Here is a 20,385-nt window from a genome sequence, read left to right on the forward strand (position 1 = left end):
TCACTGTTTGTTTATTTGTTTGTAAAGTCACTGTTTATATATTTTTGTAAAGTCACTGTTTTTGTTTGTTTGTTTGTTTGTTTGTTTGTAAAGTCACTGTTTATTTATTTGTGAGCTGCTGTTTGTTTGTTAAGTCACTTTTAAATGAGTTTGTAAAGTCACGGTTTATTTTTTGTTTGTATAGTCATTATTTGTTTATTTTGTTTTGTTTGTAGAGTCACTATTTGTTTATTTATTTATTTGTAAAGTAACTTTGTTTGTAAAATCACTATTTATTTGTAAAGTCTGTTTGTTTTTGTAAAGATGTTTATTCATTTGTTTGTAGATTTACGTTGTTTGTTTTTTGTAAAGTCACTGTTTATTCATTTATTTGTTTCTTTGTAAAGTTACATTTTAGTTTTAAGCATATTTATGGTTATTTATTATTTATTTTGGAGCTACATAGCCTGGAAGAGAGAAGCTTGAACATTCTCCAAAACATCTTTTGAGTTCCCTGATTGAAAGCCAATAATATGTGTTCAGCATGACACGAGAGTGGGTACATGATGTCAGAATGATCCTTTTTGGGTGAACTATCCCTTTAACACTGTGATCCGTCTGCTTCATAGTGTTTTAGATACTGCGTCTCCTGCACATTGTGGACTACATTGACCTGTGGACTGTCCAGTGGTCTCCACTTAGGCTCCTGGTCAAATGATGGGCTGTTGTTCACAAAGCAGAGAGTCTGCATGTGTTCTGCATCTGTCTGGAAGCGTTCGCAGAGAAACAGAGCTCAAGGGATTCATTACTGTGACGCACACATGCAGGTCACTGAACACACATCAAGGCCTGTGTATTATGAGCAGGGCAGAGCATTATGGGTATTAATAGCCATCATGATGTACAGTAATTTGCCTAAGTCGGAGCAAACCTGCTTTTGATGGAGAACACATGATGCTACTTTGGCAAAATAGTATGTGAATCAAAGTAATTTATAACTTTTTTTTAATGCATAACTAGTAACTACACTACCAGTCAAAAGTTTTGGATCGGTAAGATTTTTAATGTTTTTAAAAGAAATCACTTCTGCTCACCAAGGCTGCATTTATTTGATTTAAAAACAACAACTATATTTTAATATATTTAAAATGTAAGTTGTTCCTCTGATTGCAAAGCTGAATTTTCAGCATCATTACTCCAGTCTTCAGTGTCACATGATCCTTCAGATATCAATATAATATGATGATTTGATGCTCAAGAAACATTGATATTAATATTAGTGTTTAAAACAGTTATTTACATTTTTATTTCAGGATTCTTTTGATGAATAGAAAGTTCAAAAGAACAACATTTATCTGAAATAGAAAGCTTTTGTAACATTAAACACTACCGTTCAAAGGTTTGGGGTCGGTTAGATTTTTTATTTTATTTTGTGGGGGAAATAAAAGAAATCAATACTTTTATTCGTCAAGGATGAATTAAATTGATCAAAAGTTACAAAAGATTCTATTTAAAATAAATGCTGTTCTTTTGAACTTCCAATTCATCAAAGAATCCTGAAAAACTGTTTTTAACATTCATTATAATAATTTATGTTTTTTGTGCATCAAATCATCATATCAGAATGATTTCTGAAGGATCATGTGACACTGAAGACTGGAGTAATGATGCTGAAAATTCAGCTTTGCAATCAGAGGAATAAATTACTTTTTAAAATATATTACAATAGAAGTTATTTTAAATTGTCATAATATTTAAAAATGTTACCTTTTTTTATCAAATAAATGCAGCCTTGGTGAGCAGAAGAGACTTCTTTTAAAAACAAAAAATCTTACCGATCCGAAACTTTTGACTTGTAGTGTATATTAAAAGAGTGTATTAATAATCATGCAGTGGCCTGAAAGTGTATTTGGACACTTAAGCCTGCGCACTTAAAAATGTCTGAAATGTCATTGTTGCATTATCAGTGTCTTTTCAAAAGAATGATTTTGAAGCATTAGTTGATCATGTTTATAGTTAATGTGATTCTGGACACATGTGTGAACCTGAGGAGAACTGACTTCATAGTTCATACATCCACTAAAAAACACCAGAACAACTGCTGGTTCGAAGACACTGATCAAAAATGAAGACGACAAGTGAAGTTCGTGGCATTTGAGCGCATTTTTTGCTATTTTGTGATCAAGATGATGCAGTGACTTGCAGGCATTTGTATATGTAGCTCGGGTGTCCAAATATTGTTTTGCATTACCTTACATTTACTTCCATCCGATACAAAAAAAGAGTTGAAATGATACCGTAAATAAAAGGTCATTGCTGTGAATTGTATATCAGGGTGAGGCAAAATTCACATTTTAAAAAAATCGTCCCCATTTTAATTAATTAGAGCTAATTTGAGTCGAATTCGACACGCCAAAGAATTTTGAGCTGAAATTCAACACTTTTACATAACTTGACTTTTTATTCCCCTCGGTATGTTGAATATTTTCCCCTACTGATTAGACGGATTTATATAAATTAAGTTCAGTACTGTCAAATAATAAACAGCCATCTACATTTAGTCAAACATACCATATAACATCTATTTTCCAGTGATTTAATCATTAGTTATGTTTCCATCCACCTATTTTTCTGAGCATTTTGGGATATCACATAAACAATGCTGGATGGAAACACTGAAATACTAAAACTGTGCATAAAAAACTGCACTCAATTGAGGTGGATACATTTATCCGATAAGACATGCACATAAACTATGATGGAAACACATTTACTGAATAAATTCCTCTATATACAACAAAAAACTCACGTGACTTTGGAGGGATATGATTGGACAACTGGAGTAACCAACGGACCAATCGCATCACAGCATCTCAAATGTGTGTTTGATCATTCTGAAATGCTTGAGCCAAAGTCTTTAATCGGAATTATTCAGTTTATTTCCTCACACGATTACATTCCCAAACACCATGACAGCATTTGTGCACAGATGAAATGCAACAAATGCTGTCATGGTGTTTGGGAATGTAATCGAGGAAAGTCGATGATTAGTTGAAATTAATCAATTTTTTTATCGTAAGTGCTTGCTATCAATTGATTTTATCTACATTTAAACAAATGCATTTATTTGAACTTAATCAATTTTATTGAATAATGCACGACCCTGGTGGTACATAGAGATCAACTCAAAGCAATTCTATAGAGAGCCTAAGTCCCGCCCCTTCCGGTGGACCACCATGGGACCTTATTTCGGAAAAATATTGTATGGTAGTCAATGGCAAGAGACAACAAACACTTGAATCCCGTTTGAATTGTGCCCTGAATTACAAATATGATGTTTGTCAATTTAAAAGATACATTTTAAAGTCAAGAAAGTCGCAGTTTGATGTAAAACTGTTGAGGTATAAGACTGTGAAAATACGTAATTACAAAGACTACAAACCCAAAAGGCGCGCATGTGACGTCTTACCTTTCCTCTCAATGAATGAAGCTAACTTTACTGAAGCTAACGTCTGTCCTCTTTACTATAGTCTAACGTTATAATCGTAACGTTATGCCGTCATGTCTGTGTGTTTTGTACCAGACTGCATACATACGAGCTTGGTGACGTACATAGTGCGAGACGAGAGATGTAGTTCATAGAGCGATTTTCACATAAAAGTAAATGTTACTCTTCTGTTTTATGCCAAACTGTGACTTTCTTGACCTTCATTATTATCTTTTAAATGGACAAACATCAAATGTGTAATTCAGGGCACAGTTCAGACAGAATAAAAGGATAATTTGATATAGACCTTATGTATAGACCTTATGTTGCCCCGCCCCTTTTCAGCGCCGCGCTCGTTTTCTTTTGTCTTCCGGTCTGTATTTTCACAGTGATCTTGCATATTTCTGAATGAACGGCTTGTTTTAAAATCTTCCCGGTCGACTGACATTTGTTAAGACATCTGCTTAAAACATTACAATCTGCATGATAACTTTCGTTAACTTTACAATAATAAATCCACTTCAAAAGCTAATTACTCCTGGACACCAATGCCATTGAACTTCCGTTTTTGCGGTCGCTCTGTATATTTTAAGGTCTATAATGCATTATTATAGGTTCGTGTCGGAGGTCAGCGTGTCGTAATTTTCTGCTGATCAAGTAATGCATACGCAATCGCATGATTCGTTGTAGTAATAATAGATTGTCTCAGTCAAAGGTATATTTAGAAAAGATTTACCGTCCCTTGAACAAATAACAGAATATATTATTCAAAGTAGACCAAAAGGGAGGCGAGAAGTGCTGTTCAATGAAGTTAAATTATACTAGGTTTCCTGACTGTAGACTTCCTGTCTGTGTGTCTTTGCATGCGTTTTTGCACCGTCCTTGTGCTCGGCATGGGAAACAATGGCACATTCAGAAAATATTAAAGGGATCATATCATTTTTTTATATATCAATTTTTTTATATACCCTTAAGTTTTTCATGACCATTTGTCCAGCCTCTCTCTGATCCCTTCGAAATGAACAGTGTGTTTCTGAACACACTAGGCGTCACTGATGTGTAAATGCGGGCAGTCATGTGTTGATGCACATACTGTGTACAGTTTTTCATTGTACGCCAGGCTCCTTTATCTCAAAAGATCAAGGAAAAGTGATTCCTCTTGATATGACACCTATGTGGGTCACGGCAGCACATGCTTCAAATCATTTGGATTTGCCGTAATCAACTAAATCTGGTTGCATGAAAACCAATGTGTTTGGTAGGACACTTTACTAACATGACTACAAGCGTGTCTCGTGAATGTTTCCACCGCCTGCAACCGCTGCTCGACTAACACGCTCGGCCAAGCCGTGACCAGTAACATCACAACACCAGAGCTTCCAACGGTGAGTGACATGCTCCTTCATCGATTCATAACTCAGTCTTTATGATTTTCACTGAAATCAATGACTCGTCACAGATGCGGTAGAGCTCACAGGTGCACTATGTAACTTTTAGCCATCTAGCGGTTAAAAAGAACTGCATGCATTTTGCAGAAGAACATTGTTCTGGAAGTGCTTTGGCTGTGTGTGTCTGTGCAGATGAATACGATTAATCCACTGCTAATACAACATTAACTACTAGGCTTAAGAGATATAACCAGTTTAGATGGAAAGGATCTCAAGCTGACTAGCTGAAGACCTTACTGTAGCTTTACCCATTAATGGACACTGTACTTCCTAGAAAATAAATGCCAACACAGCGCTACAACAACCATAATGAAATGACCCTTCACAATAATGCTTTACAATGAAGAGATCTGCATATGGCAGTTTATCTGTTCAATAAAATGCCTTACTCGCCTGTTGAGTGATAAAAACACCATCATCCCTGCATCGCTTTTACATTTTAAAACGCTCAGTTCTCGCCATCTCCAAAGCCAAGCCAATGTTGATTCTTGTTTTATTACGAGCTCGGGTCTCGTTCTCTTTTTGCCAGCAGACTCTCCTCTGTTTGCCGTTTGTTTAACCCTCTGGTGCTCTTTTTTATTTTTTTACGTGATAGGAATGGTACGAATCTTAGTAAAAGTTTTGGCACTTGCTATGTGTACACACAAATAATGATGGACATGATACGAAAAGGGTAAATTGTCCTGAAAAAAAAATGTCACACTTGTGCTCCTCATGGTCAAAATGACTCCATTGGAAATTAATGGGAGACGAATTTCATCTAGTGGAGACGTTTGGTACTGCGGCCTAACAAAATCTGACTGAAAGCTCATTTATTGAGATATCAACCTCAAATTTGGAACACAACTTGTTTATATGTTTAGATTTGTTTTTCTTGCCGTTTTAGAGTAAAACGTAGTTTTGAAAATAGTATTTCTGTGCAATTTTCATAACGATGAACTTTTTCATGTTCACTTTTTAAAACATTTTTCACTTTAGCAATAATCTGCCAAGTGTCGCGTAAATATAATTTCGTACCATGAAATAAAAAAAAATGTTTGAACTGAAATATAGTGCATCAGAGTGACGCAATTTCCCACAAAAACCATCCCGACAGGGCTAAAATGTAAGTGTTATTATAGACTTACCACAGCGAATCAGGGTAAGACAAAAACATGTTTTGGAAGAAGTATTGATGTAGTGACTTAAATTGTTAATTTTGAACAGAAAGGTTACATGTGTACCTTTTAATATGATTAGAAATAAAAAATTTCAAGGAGAGACAGTTTAGGCAAAACTATTGTTTTTTCTTTCAAGCACTGGTCAATTTTTAGACTTTGGGCTTTTTATGCTTCCATAAATTGTCTTCTTTCAGAACTATCTGCACATGTAGATGTTGATTACAATGCATATCTTTAAATGCTGTTTTATTAAAATGATTTATCTTTTTTCCTTCACTGAGCCCGAAATCTCTCTTTCATTCCTGTATATACTATACATTCTGAATCTTTTTTTTTTTATATACAGAGGAGTTTGTTCATAATAGTTTTCATGTATTGTAACATTTTATTCGTAAAAACATAGTAAAAAAAATTCTGACTGATGATCATTTTCTGATTTATGGCGTGATAAGAGAAATCCCAAAAACCCCTCTGTAAAAAACTTTAACTCTAATGTATCAACAAAATGAAACAAATTTTGAACCTGTTTTTATGCAATGTTTACATTTATTGTGCTGGACATTTATGCAAATGAGTGCATGTTCAATTAGATAATGCTTCATTTGCATATTTAAACATACCGTTTCAGAATGTAATACTGAACAATTGTTTTAATGTACTGTGATCAATCAACCGGGGAAAGTATGGTGAAATCCATTAGTTACTCTATTGACATGAAGTGTCTTGCTATTTAATTTAGAGTTGCTAGTACATACATATGCTTTGGAAAAAAGTTTAAATGGGTTCTATATAGAACTCTAGGGTTCTTGACTCAATTTTAAAGAACCCTTCAAGCCAAAAAGGTTCTATGTAAGGAGAAATGTCTTAAATGATAGCATTATACTTTCATGTTTAACGACTTATTTAAACTTTTTCTAGTGATGAAGTATGTTAAGGAGCTGTTAAAATCCTACATTTTCGAATGAATTCAAATTAAATTGATTAAAACTAAATCCATAAAATGATACCATGATGGGTCCTCTAAACCTTTACGGTTCTATATATGTGAGTTACTGGTCAGTGTATGATGGCTCTGTTTTGGCCTCTTTTTGTTTCTCTGGGGCTAGTTTGAATTTAGGCGTATGTGTGTGTATGCGTAAGGAATGTGTGTACCTCAATAAGTTCATGTTTACTGGTTTATGAGACTGTCTAATCTTGTTTTTTTTATTTTTCAGAGTTGCTGAGTGAGCAGAAGTCAGATCGTGTGGAAAAGTGTGTCCCCTAAAAATGAATCTTGAGGATCTTTGTGGAGGGACTTCTTCGTTTGACTGTCTTTTTTGAAATGTGTTGTGATGGAAACTGTTTTTTTTTTTTCCTCTGTTTTCTGTACAGGCTATTTTGAATTTTCTGCCTGTGAATAGCAAGCTTCTTAAAGCAAAAAACCAAAGAACATTAACATAGGAATATAGTATGTTCCTGCTCTTCTGAAATACCATCACACCCTCTTGTGGACACAGACACAGACACAGACACAGACACAGACACAGACACAGACACAGACACAGACACAGACACAGACACAGACACAGACACAGACACAGACACACACACACACACACACACACAGAGCTATGACCATCACAGGCTGATGGGAAATGTGCTCACACTGCAGAGTCAGATATTTGTATGATGAAATGTAGAAACCATATAGATTTTTCTGTTGTTGATAATGTTTAAAAAAAATAATAGGTGAATCTCGTAAAATCATTTAACTGTCCAGGTGACCTTTCACCCCAGAATCAGAAGTGATTGGATAAATTATATTTTGCATAAAAAAATAACCCTTTACTTATTTTACTTGGAAATTTTTTTTTTTTTTTTTTGCATGCTTTTGCAACGTTTTTCTGCATTTTTGTAATGAGAATATAATTTAGATTTTGCGGTGAAATGGGACTTTGACAGGGTTTCATGCGATTCACCCTATGGCTTTTGTAATATCAATAAAGAGCCAAATTTGATTAATGTCTGTTGTAGCATAATTTCTTCTAATACACCGTAACTCCAAACAAAAATAAATATGTTCAAATGAATTTCCTTTAGTTAAAGTCCCCCTCTGATGAAAATCAAGCTTTTAAAAGTTGTTTGTCTATGTGGTGTTTTTAATAAGCTTTAAGACAAACCATGTGTAAATTCATAAGTCGACACCATTGCTGAGTATTTTCTCCTTAAAACTGCAGTGAACCAAAGACAGTCTCAAAAACACGGTTTGAAATCGCTGGTGTTTCTGACGTCACAAACTACCTTGTAACCAATCAGGTCAACGTGTGATCGTCAACGAGTGGATCTCTGAGCTGGTGTGAGTGAGTGGAGGCGGGGTTCATTTGCATATTAATAGAACCGTGTATACTAAATGAGGAAAGGGTGTAGAGTTACATTCTAGCTATTTTAAGGCATAAATAACATTTAAATATGTAATTGGGCTGATCAAAGTTGAGTTTTAAGGGATCAAATTTACTATAGGAGGATTTTAAGCCCTTTTGGAGAATGATGAAGACTGCAGATAGCGGTGTGTGTGTGTGTGTGTGTGTGTGAGAGAGAGATTGATGTTTATGCTGTTGTGTTTGTGTCGTAGGGTTCAGCAGGAGCAGCTGGCTGCCATCTTCAAACTGCTCCGAGAAAACCAGGACACATTCGGAGAGATGACGGAGGGAGACGTGGAGGAACAGCTCAAACTTTACTCTCTTTAGTCTGAACACACACACACACACACACACACACATAAAGTTTCATATAGGACCGAATATGAACTTGTCACACTGCACTTGGCCCTAAGTAAACATCTGTAGCACTCATGTTCTGTTTAAATTGACACTTTTACGGTTAGGGTCACAGACACTCCAGCTGTCTCAAAGTAATAGTGTGAGGTGTGTGTTTAACTCTTGTAAAACTTTCAACCGGAAGATGATAGTGTGAAAAGTTCGGCTTGATCTCCTGACTTTATCCAAACATGATCACTGTTTAAAACACTTTCTGTATGAGACGCAGGTTCTCTTCAGCTGACGTGGTCATGAGACCACTGCTTTTTTTAATTCATATTACTCGTATTTTAGTGCATGACTGGGAAATGTAAATAGTCTGCATTAGCATTCTGGTTTTTCTTTTGGTGTAATGAATTAATGCTTCATAATAATTCAAATCTATCATATTTTACTATGTTGCAATTTCCAACTATATTATAACTTGTTTGTTCATATTTACTTGAATGAATATATATATATTAGTACCTGTTCTTGTAATTTCCCTCAGTTATTTTTAAAGCAGTGCATTACAACATTGTGTCCTATACAAGTACAAGAGTATCTGGTATAGAGAAACTGGAGAGAGAGAGAGGTTTTGTTTTAGATTATTTTTGCATGATCTATTAAATGCATTTGCCCATAGGTGTGTTTTTTAATCAATCACAGTCCGTATTGTGCAAGAAAACAAGTGAGTCTCTCCACCTAAAGACTGTACATAAATACTGTATACCTATACAGGTATATAAAGATACCCCCAGGGGGACTCCCTTAAAAAACTAATTGTGTTACTTTCTTTAGTGATGTGTTACATTACTTATGCTTTGCTTTTATTCTCTAATTAATACGAATTCACGCTTGTACAGTAGAGGGCGCCACTCCAACAAACATTCAGCGGTGCTGCTATTCTGGATCGCAGGAGAGAGAAAGTTCAGCACTCTTTGGGTGCTTCTCATTTCTTATTTGTGCATCCTCGTTTACTTCCCTCGCTTCCTTTCCTAGTGTCTCAGCTCCACCCCCTGTAGGTTGTGAGCATAGACTGTAAAAAAATATGGACGTAGTGTCCGTGACGTCACCCGTAGGTTTCTGAAGAGCATTTTTGACATAGATATCATATGGTTTTTGAAGCCTAATGTGGGCGGGGCCAACCGTCGCCATCTTGGCAGCGCGTCATCTCTCGTCACTCCCGGATAAAAGAAAATGGGCAAAGAGGCGGGACGTCATGTGCGTAAAAAATACGTAACTAAAAGTGAGACTATGTTTATCGTAATGCATTATTATTCTGCTAGTTAAAAATGTATTATCATGCAGTAACTTACAATATTGCTCTGAGATTGTGCGTTTGACAGTGATTCATGCGCATACATGTCAGTCAGCGCGGCATCGCACGTCAAGTTCGTAAAGAACTTTATTCAGTTCAGTCGATTTTAAAATCTGATTTTGGCCGCCGATCAATTTCTCAAATGGGTTAAACCAAAAATATTACCTCAGAAGTTCACGTAAATGAACTAGAAATCCGCACTCATTCAAGGGTGTGTATCTATTGCATGGACGGAGAGAAAGCACTGACCCCTGCAGGATTTCATCTCACTGTACTTTTTATTTCACACTTAAAAGTTAAATAAGCATATCTGTTCCGTAAGAGCAATGGTACCGCATAACGAGTGTAGCCTGTATACTCCAAAAAGCAACGAAATTGTCAGACATCCATTAGAGCATGCGAGGAAAACAACTGGAAATACAGCGCTGGTTGTTCTCTCCATACTCGACAACGACGGAATTCAACGGCGTGGCCAAAGGTATAATGCGTGTATTAAATTGTATGAAATAATCCCGAAAAAAGCACAAACACTGCAGAGATGGCAAGTACAGCAGCTGCTGGAATTAGCTGAGGGTGACGTTAACAGATAGACAAACGTTGGCTTGCAGTTACAGCAGCCTCAATCCACCAGTCACTCAAGTGGCCACGCTCTTAATTATGCAGAACTTTAAATATAAATCACCCCCCTCAGAGTTGTTATGAAGGGCAAAATTAGCTATATGGACCAAAGCCACATAGTGAACCAGGCTGTAAACATGTTTTTTTCTGCTGTAAAGTTGGTAATTTTAACATGGGGGAGATACAGATTTGACTCACTTGTGCAGCCAGCCTCAAGCGGCCAGTCAATGATTTGCAGTTTAACTCACTTCCTAGTTGGTTTCAAGAGAGAGACGGGGAGGTTGCCGCTTGGTTGTGAGGGAAGGACGCAATGAAAGAAAAGGAGGACGGAGGAATCGAATGAAAGCTTTTTTTATACATTGGAATACTTGATCACTCGAGCGTCACTTCATAGCGTCATCAACAGCGCTCAAAGGATCTGTCCTTATGTTGTTGAAGTTTGTTTATTTAAGAACTTCATAATGCATAATAATAAAGCAAGATACCCTGTTGAAATATGTGAGATGTGTGGTTTATATAAACTGCAAGGGTAAAGTATAAATTCAAATTATTGTGACCGATGTGAAGGGGGAGGAGAATGTATACGTGCGTCACGTTTAGTCAATAAAACACTTCCGCATAGGATACACCTGTGTATCCTTGCTCATAACTCCTCTGAAAGCCTCCTCACTCCTCGATCCTCGACTCCTCGCAGTGCAATTAGAGAATTGAGATGTCCTTCAAAATGGCTGTGCTTGATTGGTTTCCGGGTCATTGGATGAAGGACAGAGAAGCGAGGAGACGAGGAGGGATATTGAGAAGCACCCTTAGCCTAGAAATTTAGACGCACCCTAGCGGCAGCAAAAATTATTTTGCAGCAAAGTGTGGTCTAGCAACTCTCCGTTGGCATTCGAGCTGGAAAAACCAAACTCTGGTCAGGCCAATCATATCGTGTATAGAGTTGGTGGGCGGGCTTTACATAATGACGGCAGAGTTGTGACGGTTCCACGTGATTTCCATAGGTGATCTGCTACTTGAAAAGAAAGAAGATGCTGCTGGCGAACAGCGGTCTTTCCAATCGGCTTTGGCCGTGACTCTGGATGACTTGGAGTTAAGAGAACGTCACTTAAGTCATTCTTAAAAAAAGGAAGATGTGTTCGGAGTTTTGACGACCGGTTACGGCAAAAGTTTAATATATCAACTAGCTCCGCTGGTGTAAAAACGCATTGGACTCACTCAGCCACAGCCGTCCGTTGCTCTGGTTGGTTGTACCACTGTCCTATTGCGTGCAGAGGGAATTTGAAAGACAACTGTTTATCCCGCCCCTCGGACTGAGGTATGCCAATTGTGAGTTCCCAGACCTAACAGCTTGATAGTCCTGGCTTGCCAGGCTAAAGCACCCTTACTTCTGAAAAAAAAATCAAGCGGCAGCCTCTATGGCGGCAACATTCGAATCTGAAAAATGAAGCCTATCCGGAAGTGCGAAAAACTTGTTTTTTCTATCTCGTTAGTTTAGATCCTATTTAGATATAAAATGTATGACAAATAAGACGTTAACTTTGATTGACAGAGTGATTGACAGCTGATAACGGGCTGCGCTGAGTGGAATTCCTGAAATTTGACATCTCGGCCATGATCTGACACAACACATCATACCACCTGCGCTGAGTGGAATTCCTGAAATTTGACATCTCGGCCATGATCTGACACAACACATCATACCACCTCTGTACTCTTTCTGAAAAGATTTCCCAAGGTGGTGCCGCCCATACCCCCCATAAACGGCCTCAAAACCGTTCTTCAGAAAGTATATGGGTGACGTCACAGATGCTTTGTCCATATTTTTTACAGTCTATGAATAAAACTAAAATAAATTGTGATGGTAACTTATTTTTTGCCTATTCGTTTATTGGTATGGTTTAATTGGATCATCGAAGGTCAGCAGCAAAGACATTGCTTAATAAAGTGAGATTAAATACATAAAATGTATTCTTATTTTTTAACATTGGACGTTGTGTCATTTGATTTATGACCCTATGATTTATGGTCTTTTTATGACCATTTATGTATAAAATATATATATGAAATAAGAATAGCTACAGTTATTAAGTATAAGCATTTAAAAGTTCGTTTTAATCTTTCAAACATGAGTTGAAGTGAATTTACCTGAGATGAAATGTCTTTTTGTCTCTAGTTAAAGGACACAGCTCTTTGAATTGTTTTCGGATTACAACCGTCCGTAATGTCTGTGTGAGAATGAAAACGGTACAAATGAGTTTATAGAAATAAAAAGCATTGATGATAAATAAAACATATAGAATAGTGAATAATAGTTCACATTATATGAAATAAGATTAATTTGTTAAGTATAAGTATTTTAAAGTTAGTTTTAATCTTTTAAACATGAGTCGAATGTACCATCGATGAAATGAGGCGGTCTTTTTGTCTCTAGCTAAAGTCCACAGCTCTTTGAATTTTTCTGAGCTGAAGAAATATGTCAGTGGTTTTTGTTTTCGGAATGCAACAAGACATAATTTCTATGTGAAAATGAAATGATACAAATAAGTTTAGAGAAATAAGAAGCATTGCTGATAAATAAAAGCATATAAAATAATAGACGTGAAATAAGATGACATTTTATTAAATATAAGTATTTTAAAGATAGGGTTCAAGCTTATCAACATGAGATGTAGGCTATGAGAAACTTATGAATTGAGATGCATGTAGGGGCACCGCTCCCCATCCTTACTGTGTGTTGTTGTTGTTGTTGTTGTGTATTTGGTTTGCAATTTGTTTCTGGAAGCATCAAACAATTAAAAGGCAGGATAGTCACCTCTAAAGTTTTATTATTGAGTGATCGTAAACGTGAACGAACGTAAACCTTCACATACAACTGTCTCCCATCCTATATTGTCTGGGAGACACAAAAAAGTGATTTATTTAACACCTCTACACTGACCAGGGCTGTAAGATCAATAGGATTAGATGTTTATTCCAGTTGCCCCAGGAAGTTACATTTTATATACTCTTATGCATTGATTGTTATGATAAGCTAAATCTTCCCATCCTGTCTTTATTGGAGAAAGTGTGAAAGAAATAGGCACCCCAAAAAATTACACCTAATTTCTGCCACCTTCTGAAGATCAGCGTCTTACAGACAATGTTTTACGCTCTATCAACAAATGTTAATTTGATAAGACATTATTTATTTATCAGACATTAATCGAAATAGTTTATTTTTAATTAGTAAATAGTTATGGGCAATTCATTACGGCTTGGTTTTATTTTCTGATGGTCTACACTGAAATATTTTCACTATTGGATTAAATGATCCTAAAATTAACCTAAATTACACTACAGATCACATAATATATGTAAATTGATCAACAAACATAACAAATATTACATCTTTACATTTTTGATGATTTAGATTTTTGATATTTACTACAGAGTTCAAATTTATTTAAACAATTTATTAAATTTTATTTATAAAACTAAGCCAGTTAATAAAGTTTTGTTCCCTTTCAGTTTGGTCATGTTCGACGTAGTCGATGTACCGACTGATTAGGATCACGCTTAGGGAGCCTGTCATCTTCGACTATTGATAAAACAAGCCAATGCGTGCAAGATTTGCATCTCACACTCCGCCCCGCTGCGCGGGTATAAATAAGGAAGTGGATGCATGCACCAGTTGTCTTTCACTTCGGAGCCGATCGGTCTTCACGTCGATGTCTCTGAAGAGAGTTGATATATTCAACGAGCGAGTGTGTCGGTGCTTCTTCAGGAAGTCTCTCCCAGTGCTGGTGTTTCTACAGCGCGAGTGCAGCGGTGGTCACAAGCCTTCTGAGCTCTCAACTGCTGTTTTAACACCATTCCTTGTTGAGTTTGTTTGTCTGACGGTCGGTTGAGGGCGAAGAAAGTGAGTGCTTCACTTGTACAGACTGCACCATCCCTGTCAATAATGCCGCGATCATTCCCCTGTGTGCTCCAGCACTGGTGAGAGTCCAAATTTCCTGAAAGAGCAACATGGGTGCGTTTGCGTCTTTTTGAAGATGTCATTGCACCTGTGCGTTTCTGGATGCGGTCATTCCCTGTCCCCTTCTTACGCTGGCTCCCTGGAGTCCAGCAGTACCCGAATTGTCAAAGAAAGTGCGAATTCCTCTGTTCTTGGGTCCCAAGACTGGCGGTGAGCGACCCTGTAAAGCCTTGCACCCCTCAGCCCTCTCTTGTGTCGCCAGCCGGCGGCTGTGTGCGGTTCGAGGAGCCGATTATGCTCTCTCACGCACCCCCTGCCGACTCGTGGATTCAGGTAAGTGTGACACCACACACTCAGACCCCGCTTCGGGCCACCCCCGGGCCTTCCGAGCCGGTGCCCTGTCCTCTACCTCGCTGCCCCACCCGGGGTACGTCTGTGGTGCCTCTGGTCCCCCTGGCCCGGTTTGTGGAAGCCTGGAGAGTGCTTCCCAACCGGTCCAGCTGGCTGCTCGGTACCATCAGACTCGGCTATACGATTCAGTTCGGCCGCCGTCCCTCCCAAGTTTAGCGCTGTTTGTTACACTTCGAAGCGAATGTGTCCCTGTCAAACGCACAGACATCGCATTCCTACTTGCGAAGGATGTGATAGAGCCGGTCCCTTCAGCCGATATGAAGACCGGTTTCTACAGCCCGTATTTCATTGGACATTGTATGGCTTGTTTTTCATTTTGACAAGTATCTGCAACTATGCCAGGGGACAACACCCTGAAGAAAAGAATATTATAGATACAGAGCTAATGGGAATGGGCTTTCAAAAGCCAGCTGAGACCATGAGGTGATTGTCATTTTTTGTTGTGGAGACAGTAACAAAACCTCTTAATTTATATCAGGACCGTGATGTTGGTTGCCTTATGGGCAAGAAAAAAAATGTATAGAAGTGTTTATTTTGAACTAATATATCTGTAACATAGTTTTAACTCCTGAAGGTCGTTAGACATGGTGGTGGCTAAAGATGAAGTCAGCTTTTGTAGATTCAAGTAAAAGTCTGGATAACCAAGGTGAATCGTCAAAGGTTATTGTAATGAATTTACAATAACCTTTAACAATTCGTCTAAGTTACAGTCTTAGGAGGCTGTTGAAAAGATTATTTGTTTATAATGAGAGAGACTGCTTGAGTGGAGGAAGGGATGGTACTCTGGCTATCTGTCTGTTATCGGCCTGCTAGTGCAAAATAATGATAATGAACCAAAACAACCCAGCTGACTTATCTTATTTAAAATTTAAGTCTTTTTAGAGTTAATGTAAAAAAAACGAACATTGAAAATGAGCAGTTAACGTGAGTCTAGTATGAGTGCGTGTGATGGTGACTGCACTTTATGTCTTGTATGTGTTAGTTTGGGGTACTATTACTTCCTGATTTTGTGGATAAAGTGTCATTAACCTCTGGAATGAGTGTTTTGTCATTACAGATGGGTTAAGTGAAACGACAAACTTTAAAGAAGCTGATAATTCTGAGTCCGTCTGATGAAAAGACAATGCAGAACATGGGACGAGCTTTAATTGGATTGGTTTTCCAGCTCTGTCTGCTACTGGTAATTATGAATACTTTTGTCATGTATGATGTTGATTTGAATTACTCTCTGGATTAGTATTTTATATAAATTGGAACTGTGAAGTTGAAGATTGCCGTCCATCATGGGGTAAAACCCTTGTCTAAATTCAACCGAGGGTCTAAATTTAAATAGACAACTAGGTGGGATCATAATGGTAAACGTAAAAATTATAGACTTGAAGGCAGAGAGAAAAAGTGACACATTGGCTAAGTCACTATCCAAATTATTAGCAGAATTATTATCCAGAGAGAGCTGAGCTCCCATATTTTTTTATGAAAGGCCGGTGGGCAAACAAAGAAGGAGTGAATATAACTTCTAAAGTTTTATTTCTCAATCCATTTCTCAATCAATCCACCACACGGTGACGTGTCCTCTTTTCACTTGATTAAATAGGCCTCACCTCCATTTCCGCCATTAATTACTCGCTCCACCCTTTCCGTTAAAAGTGAAAGTAAATGTAAACATGGCTGTATAGTTTACTGCACTGTCACACTTTCTCCCCCCCCCTTGAAGAAAACAAACCCCGGTTGTTTATTTGGTGGTGTAAAAATCCCAGAAACTCCTCTTCTTCATCAGAGTTGTCTTGGAATATTTTTAGGAGTTTTTCCATACTTTGGGACTCTAATTATTCGGCTGTCGGGTAGCACATTTTCATATTGCACACATGGGTTGTTCGAACATCTTCCCCAGTAGTCTCCAGTGCAACACGGTAATTCAGTGGACCCAGCTGTTTTATTACACGGTAAGGACCTTTCCATTTACTTGCTAGTTTAGCAGTAAATTTAGTTTTTGCACTAGATTGTGGAAAGTTCCTTATCCACACACGGTCTTCTTCTTGTCTGTTACTTCTCGTCTGTCTTTGTTGTAGTTCCTCATTTCGGGGGAGTCATGGCCTAATGGTAACAGAGTTGGACTGGTGACCCAAAGGTTGCTGGTTCGATTCCGGTGCCGCCAGGAATATGAGTGAGGTGTCCTTGAGCAAGGCACCTAACCCCCAATCGCTCCCCGGGCGCCACTCAAGGCTGCCCGCTGCCCCGGATGGTGTATCCACGTTTGCAGTGTGTGTGTGTTCACTACTCACTACTCTGTTCCTAATGTGTGTGCACTTACTTGGATGGGTTAAATGCAGAGGTCAAATTCCAAGTATGGGTTACCATACTTGGCCATCACGTGTCACTTTCACTTTCACTTTCATTTGTCTGACATGAGCTTTTTTGCTGTTTTCCATAGCTTTGGATTGAAGCTGAGTTAAACAATGAACAACATCGTATGCTGGCACATCAGGTGTGAGATTTTTACCTCTGAGAAGTTTGTCCATGGGACTCTGTAGCTTTCTTCCAAGTTGCAGTTCCGCTGGAGTCATTCCGATATGGTCTCTTGGACAGCAGAATTGATGGCATATCTGAACTCCGGTAAATATTGATCCCACTTGCTGTGATTTTCATCTAGGTATGACGCTATCGTGTATTTAAGTGTGCGATTGACTCTCTCAGTCATGTTGGTCTGAGGATGGTATGCAGTAGTCAGTTTAGGAGTTACATTCCATTTTTCACAGACCTCCTTAAATACAGACGACACAAATTGTGTACCCCTATCGGACAGCAGGAAATCAGGTATACCCCATCTGGTTAGGATTTCCTTCTTGAAAATGGCAGCAACTGTTTGTGCAGTGCCATTTCGCATGGGGAACATCTCAACCCATCGAGTGAAGTAGTCGACGAAGACTAAGAGATATTCATTCCGGTTGGAACTACACGGCAAAGGCCCCATTATGTCCACACCCAACATTTCATTGGGGTGAGTGACAGTGGTGTGTTGCATTTTGCCTGCAGGTTTTCAATTGTCACTCTTAAGTTGTTGACATTTTCACATCTCTTTACCCATTGCTTGACATCATTCCACATTCCTGTCCAGAAAGACATTTCTTGAATTCTCTTATAGGTCTTGAATATTCCTCCATGGCCACTCAAGGGGCTAGCATGATAATGCTGAAGTACCGGTGGAATTAGGCTACAAGGAACACAAACCCGGTAATGCAGCTGGTTGTCATCCAGGTGAGCTTTACGGTAAAGCTTGTCTTCCAGTACTTCATATTGATCTTTCAGATTGTCATCACCTTCTGCCATGGTCTGCAATATTTTCATGATGACGGTGTCTTTATGTTGTTCTTCCCAGATTCAGCCAGAGAGATTGGGAGATCCTCTGACTCCTTGTGGCTGGCATACAAGTTGCAACTCACACTGATGGGGATTCGAGAGAGAGCGTCAGGTGCCACATTTAGCTTTCCCTTCCGGTATTCAACAATGAAATCGAATCTCTGCAGTCGTAGGGCCCATCTGATTAAACGACTTGAGGACTTGGTGGAATCCATCACCCATTGCAGTGCAGAATGGTCCGTAACAACAGTAAACAACTTGTGTTCCAGATAATGCTGCCACTTCTCCAGAGCCCAAACTACTGCCAAGCATTCTTTTTCTGTCATAGAATCATTCACTTCAGCTTTGTTCAAAGCTCTGCTAGCATAAGCTATGACTTCCTTTTTTCCCATGGTCCTTCTGTGTCAACACAGCGCCCAGACCGGTCTCACTAGCATCTGTGTAGACAATGAAGGGGTGCTGTAAATTTGGGTGTCCCAGAATGGGAGGTGTCATCAAGCTTGATTTTCAGCTGCTCAAAAGCCTGCTGACATTGTGGCGTCCACTGGAAAACTCTGTCCTTCTTCTTCAGGGCATTGAGGGGTTCAGCGATCTGGGAAAAGAATGGAACAAACCAGTGGTACCATCCGGTTAAACCCAGGAATCGCTGGACCTCCTTGAGGTTTCTTGGAATTGGGTAAGAACGGATAACCTCAACTTTACTGGAATCAGCGGAGATGCCTTGGATACTCACGACATGGCCTAGGAACGCTAGTTCCTACAGACATAATTTGCTTTTTTTAAGGTTGATAGTCAGGCCTGCTTTTTTCAGCTTGTATAAGACACTCTGGATGTCAAGGAAGTGCTGTTCAATGGTCGGGGAATAGATGATAATGTCACTTATGTACACAAAGCAATTGTGACCACGTAGTTCACCCAAAACTGTTTCCATTAATCTTTGGAAGGTAGCTGGGGCATTTTTCAATCCAAATGGCATAACATTAAACTGAAATAATCCAAATGTTGTAATAAATGCTGTCTTCGCTGTACTTTCAGGATCCATGGTCACCTACCAGTAACCACTATTCAGGTCAATGGTTGAAAAAATAGCAGCTCCAGAAAGAGATTCCAAGATCTCTGCGATGTTTGGCTGTTGGTATGCATCACTTTCCATAACAGCATTTACCTTACGGTAGTCTACACAAAACCGGATACTCCCATCTTTTTTTTGGGACAAGGACGACAGGTGAGGCCCAACCGGAATGAGAAAGTTTCACAATGCCTGCACCCAACATTTCTTCCAGTTGTTGCTCCACAACAGCTTGTTTGGTACGGGACATGCGATAGGGTCGTTGTTTTATTGGTACCTGTTGGGTGAGGTAAATACGATGTTGGAGAACATCAGTGCGACCTGGTCTGAGCGCACATACCTCTGGATTAGCCTCCAGGACTGGACGCAGCTGGCATTTTCCATCAGCCAGTAAGTGGGCTCCATTCACTGCACTGTCAATAAAGTTTTTTATGTCCACGTCATCTGTGCTGAATGTAAATTTGGGTTGAGGGGGAGGAATTGAACTCAAGAGAGAAATACTCTGGTGGGTATTACCTTGTTGCCTTCCTTTTCTGGGTCTGTTTTCCGGTTCACTTGCACAGCCTGTTTGGAAGGGGTTTTCCACGTCAGGAGTAGATTTGAAAGTATACTTCTTGTCGATTACACTTATTTGTAAACCACTGAAAAAGATGAAATCCAGGCCCAGGACTACTGAATATGACAGAGCTTTGGGTGCTAGAACTCCAGCTGGTGTGGTGAATACTTTGTCATGAAGATTAATTGAGACATTCAACCATCCAAGAGGAACTTTAGCTTCACCGTTAGCAAGATACAAAGGTCCAAGT

The 20,385-nt window shown here is 38.6% G+C and overlaps 1 protein-coding gene across 5 annotated transcripts in view; it reads left to right on the forward strand.

The window, feature by feature from the left end:
* Window positions 1–11,282, forward strand: part of LOC143721331 (uncharacterized) — a 40,276-nt gene extending 28,994 nt beyond the window's left edge. For 2 of the 5 annotated variants that reach the window (XM_077211618.1, XM_077211620.1), the window contains one exon: window positions 8,686–11,282. In XM_077211618.1, coding sequence (XP_077067733.1) covers window positions 8,686–8,800 — 115 coding nt within the window. In that variant the 3' untranslated portion in view covers window positions 8,801–11,282. Of the gene's footprint in view, window positions 1–7,288; window positions 8,076–8,685 lie in introns of those variants that run through there. The other 3 variants (XM_077211621.1, XM_077211619.1, XR_013196715.1) reach the window with 2 other exon arrangements.
* Window positions 11,283–20,385: the final 9,103 nt, after the last annotated feature.

This window comes from Siphateles boraxobius, unplaced genomic scaffold, assembly GCF_051911475.1.
Source record: "Siphateles boraxobius isolate OS27281-9 unplaced genomic scaffold, OSU_SipBor_1 66, whole genome shotgun sequence".
NCBI classification, from domain to species: domain Eukaryota; kingdom Metazoa; phylum Chordata; class Actinopteri; order Cypriniformes; family Leuciscidae; genus Siphateles; species Siphateles boraxobius.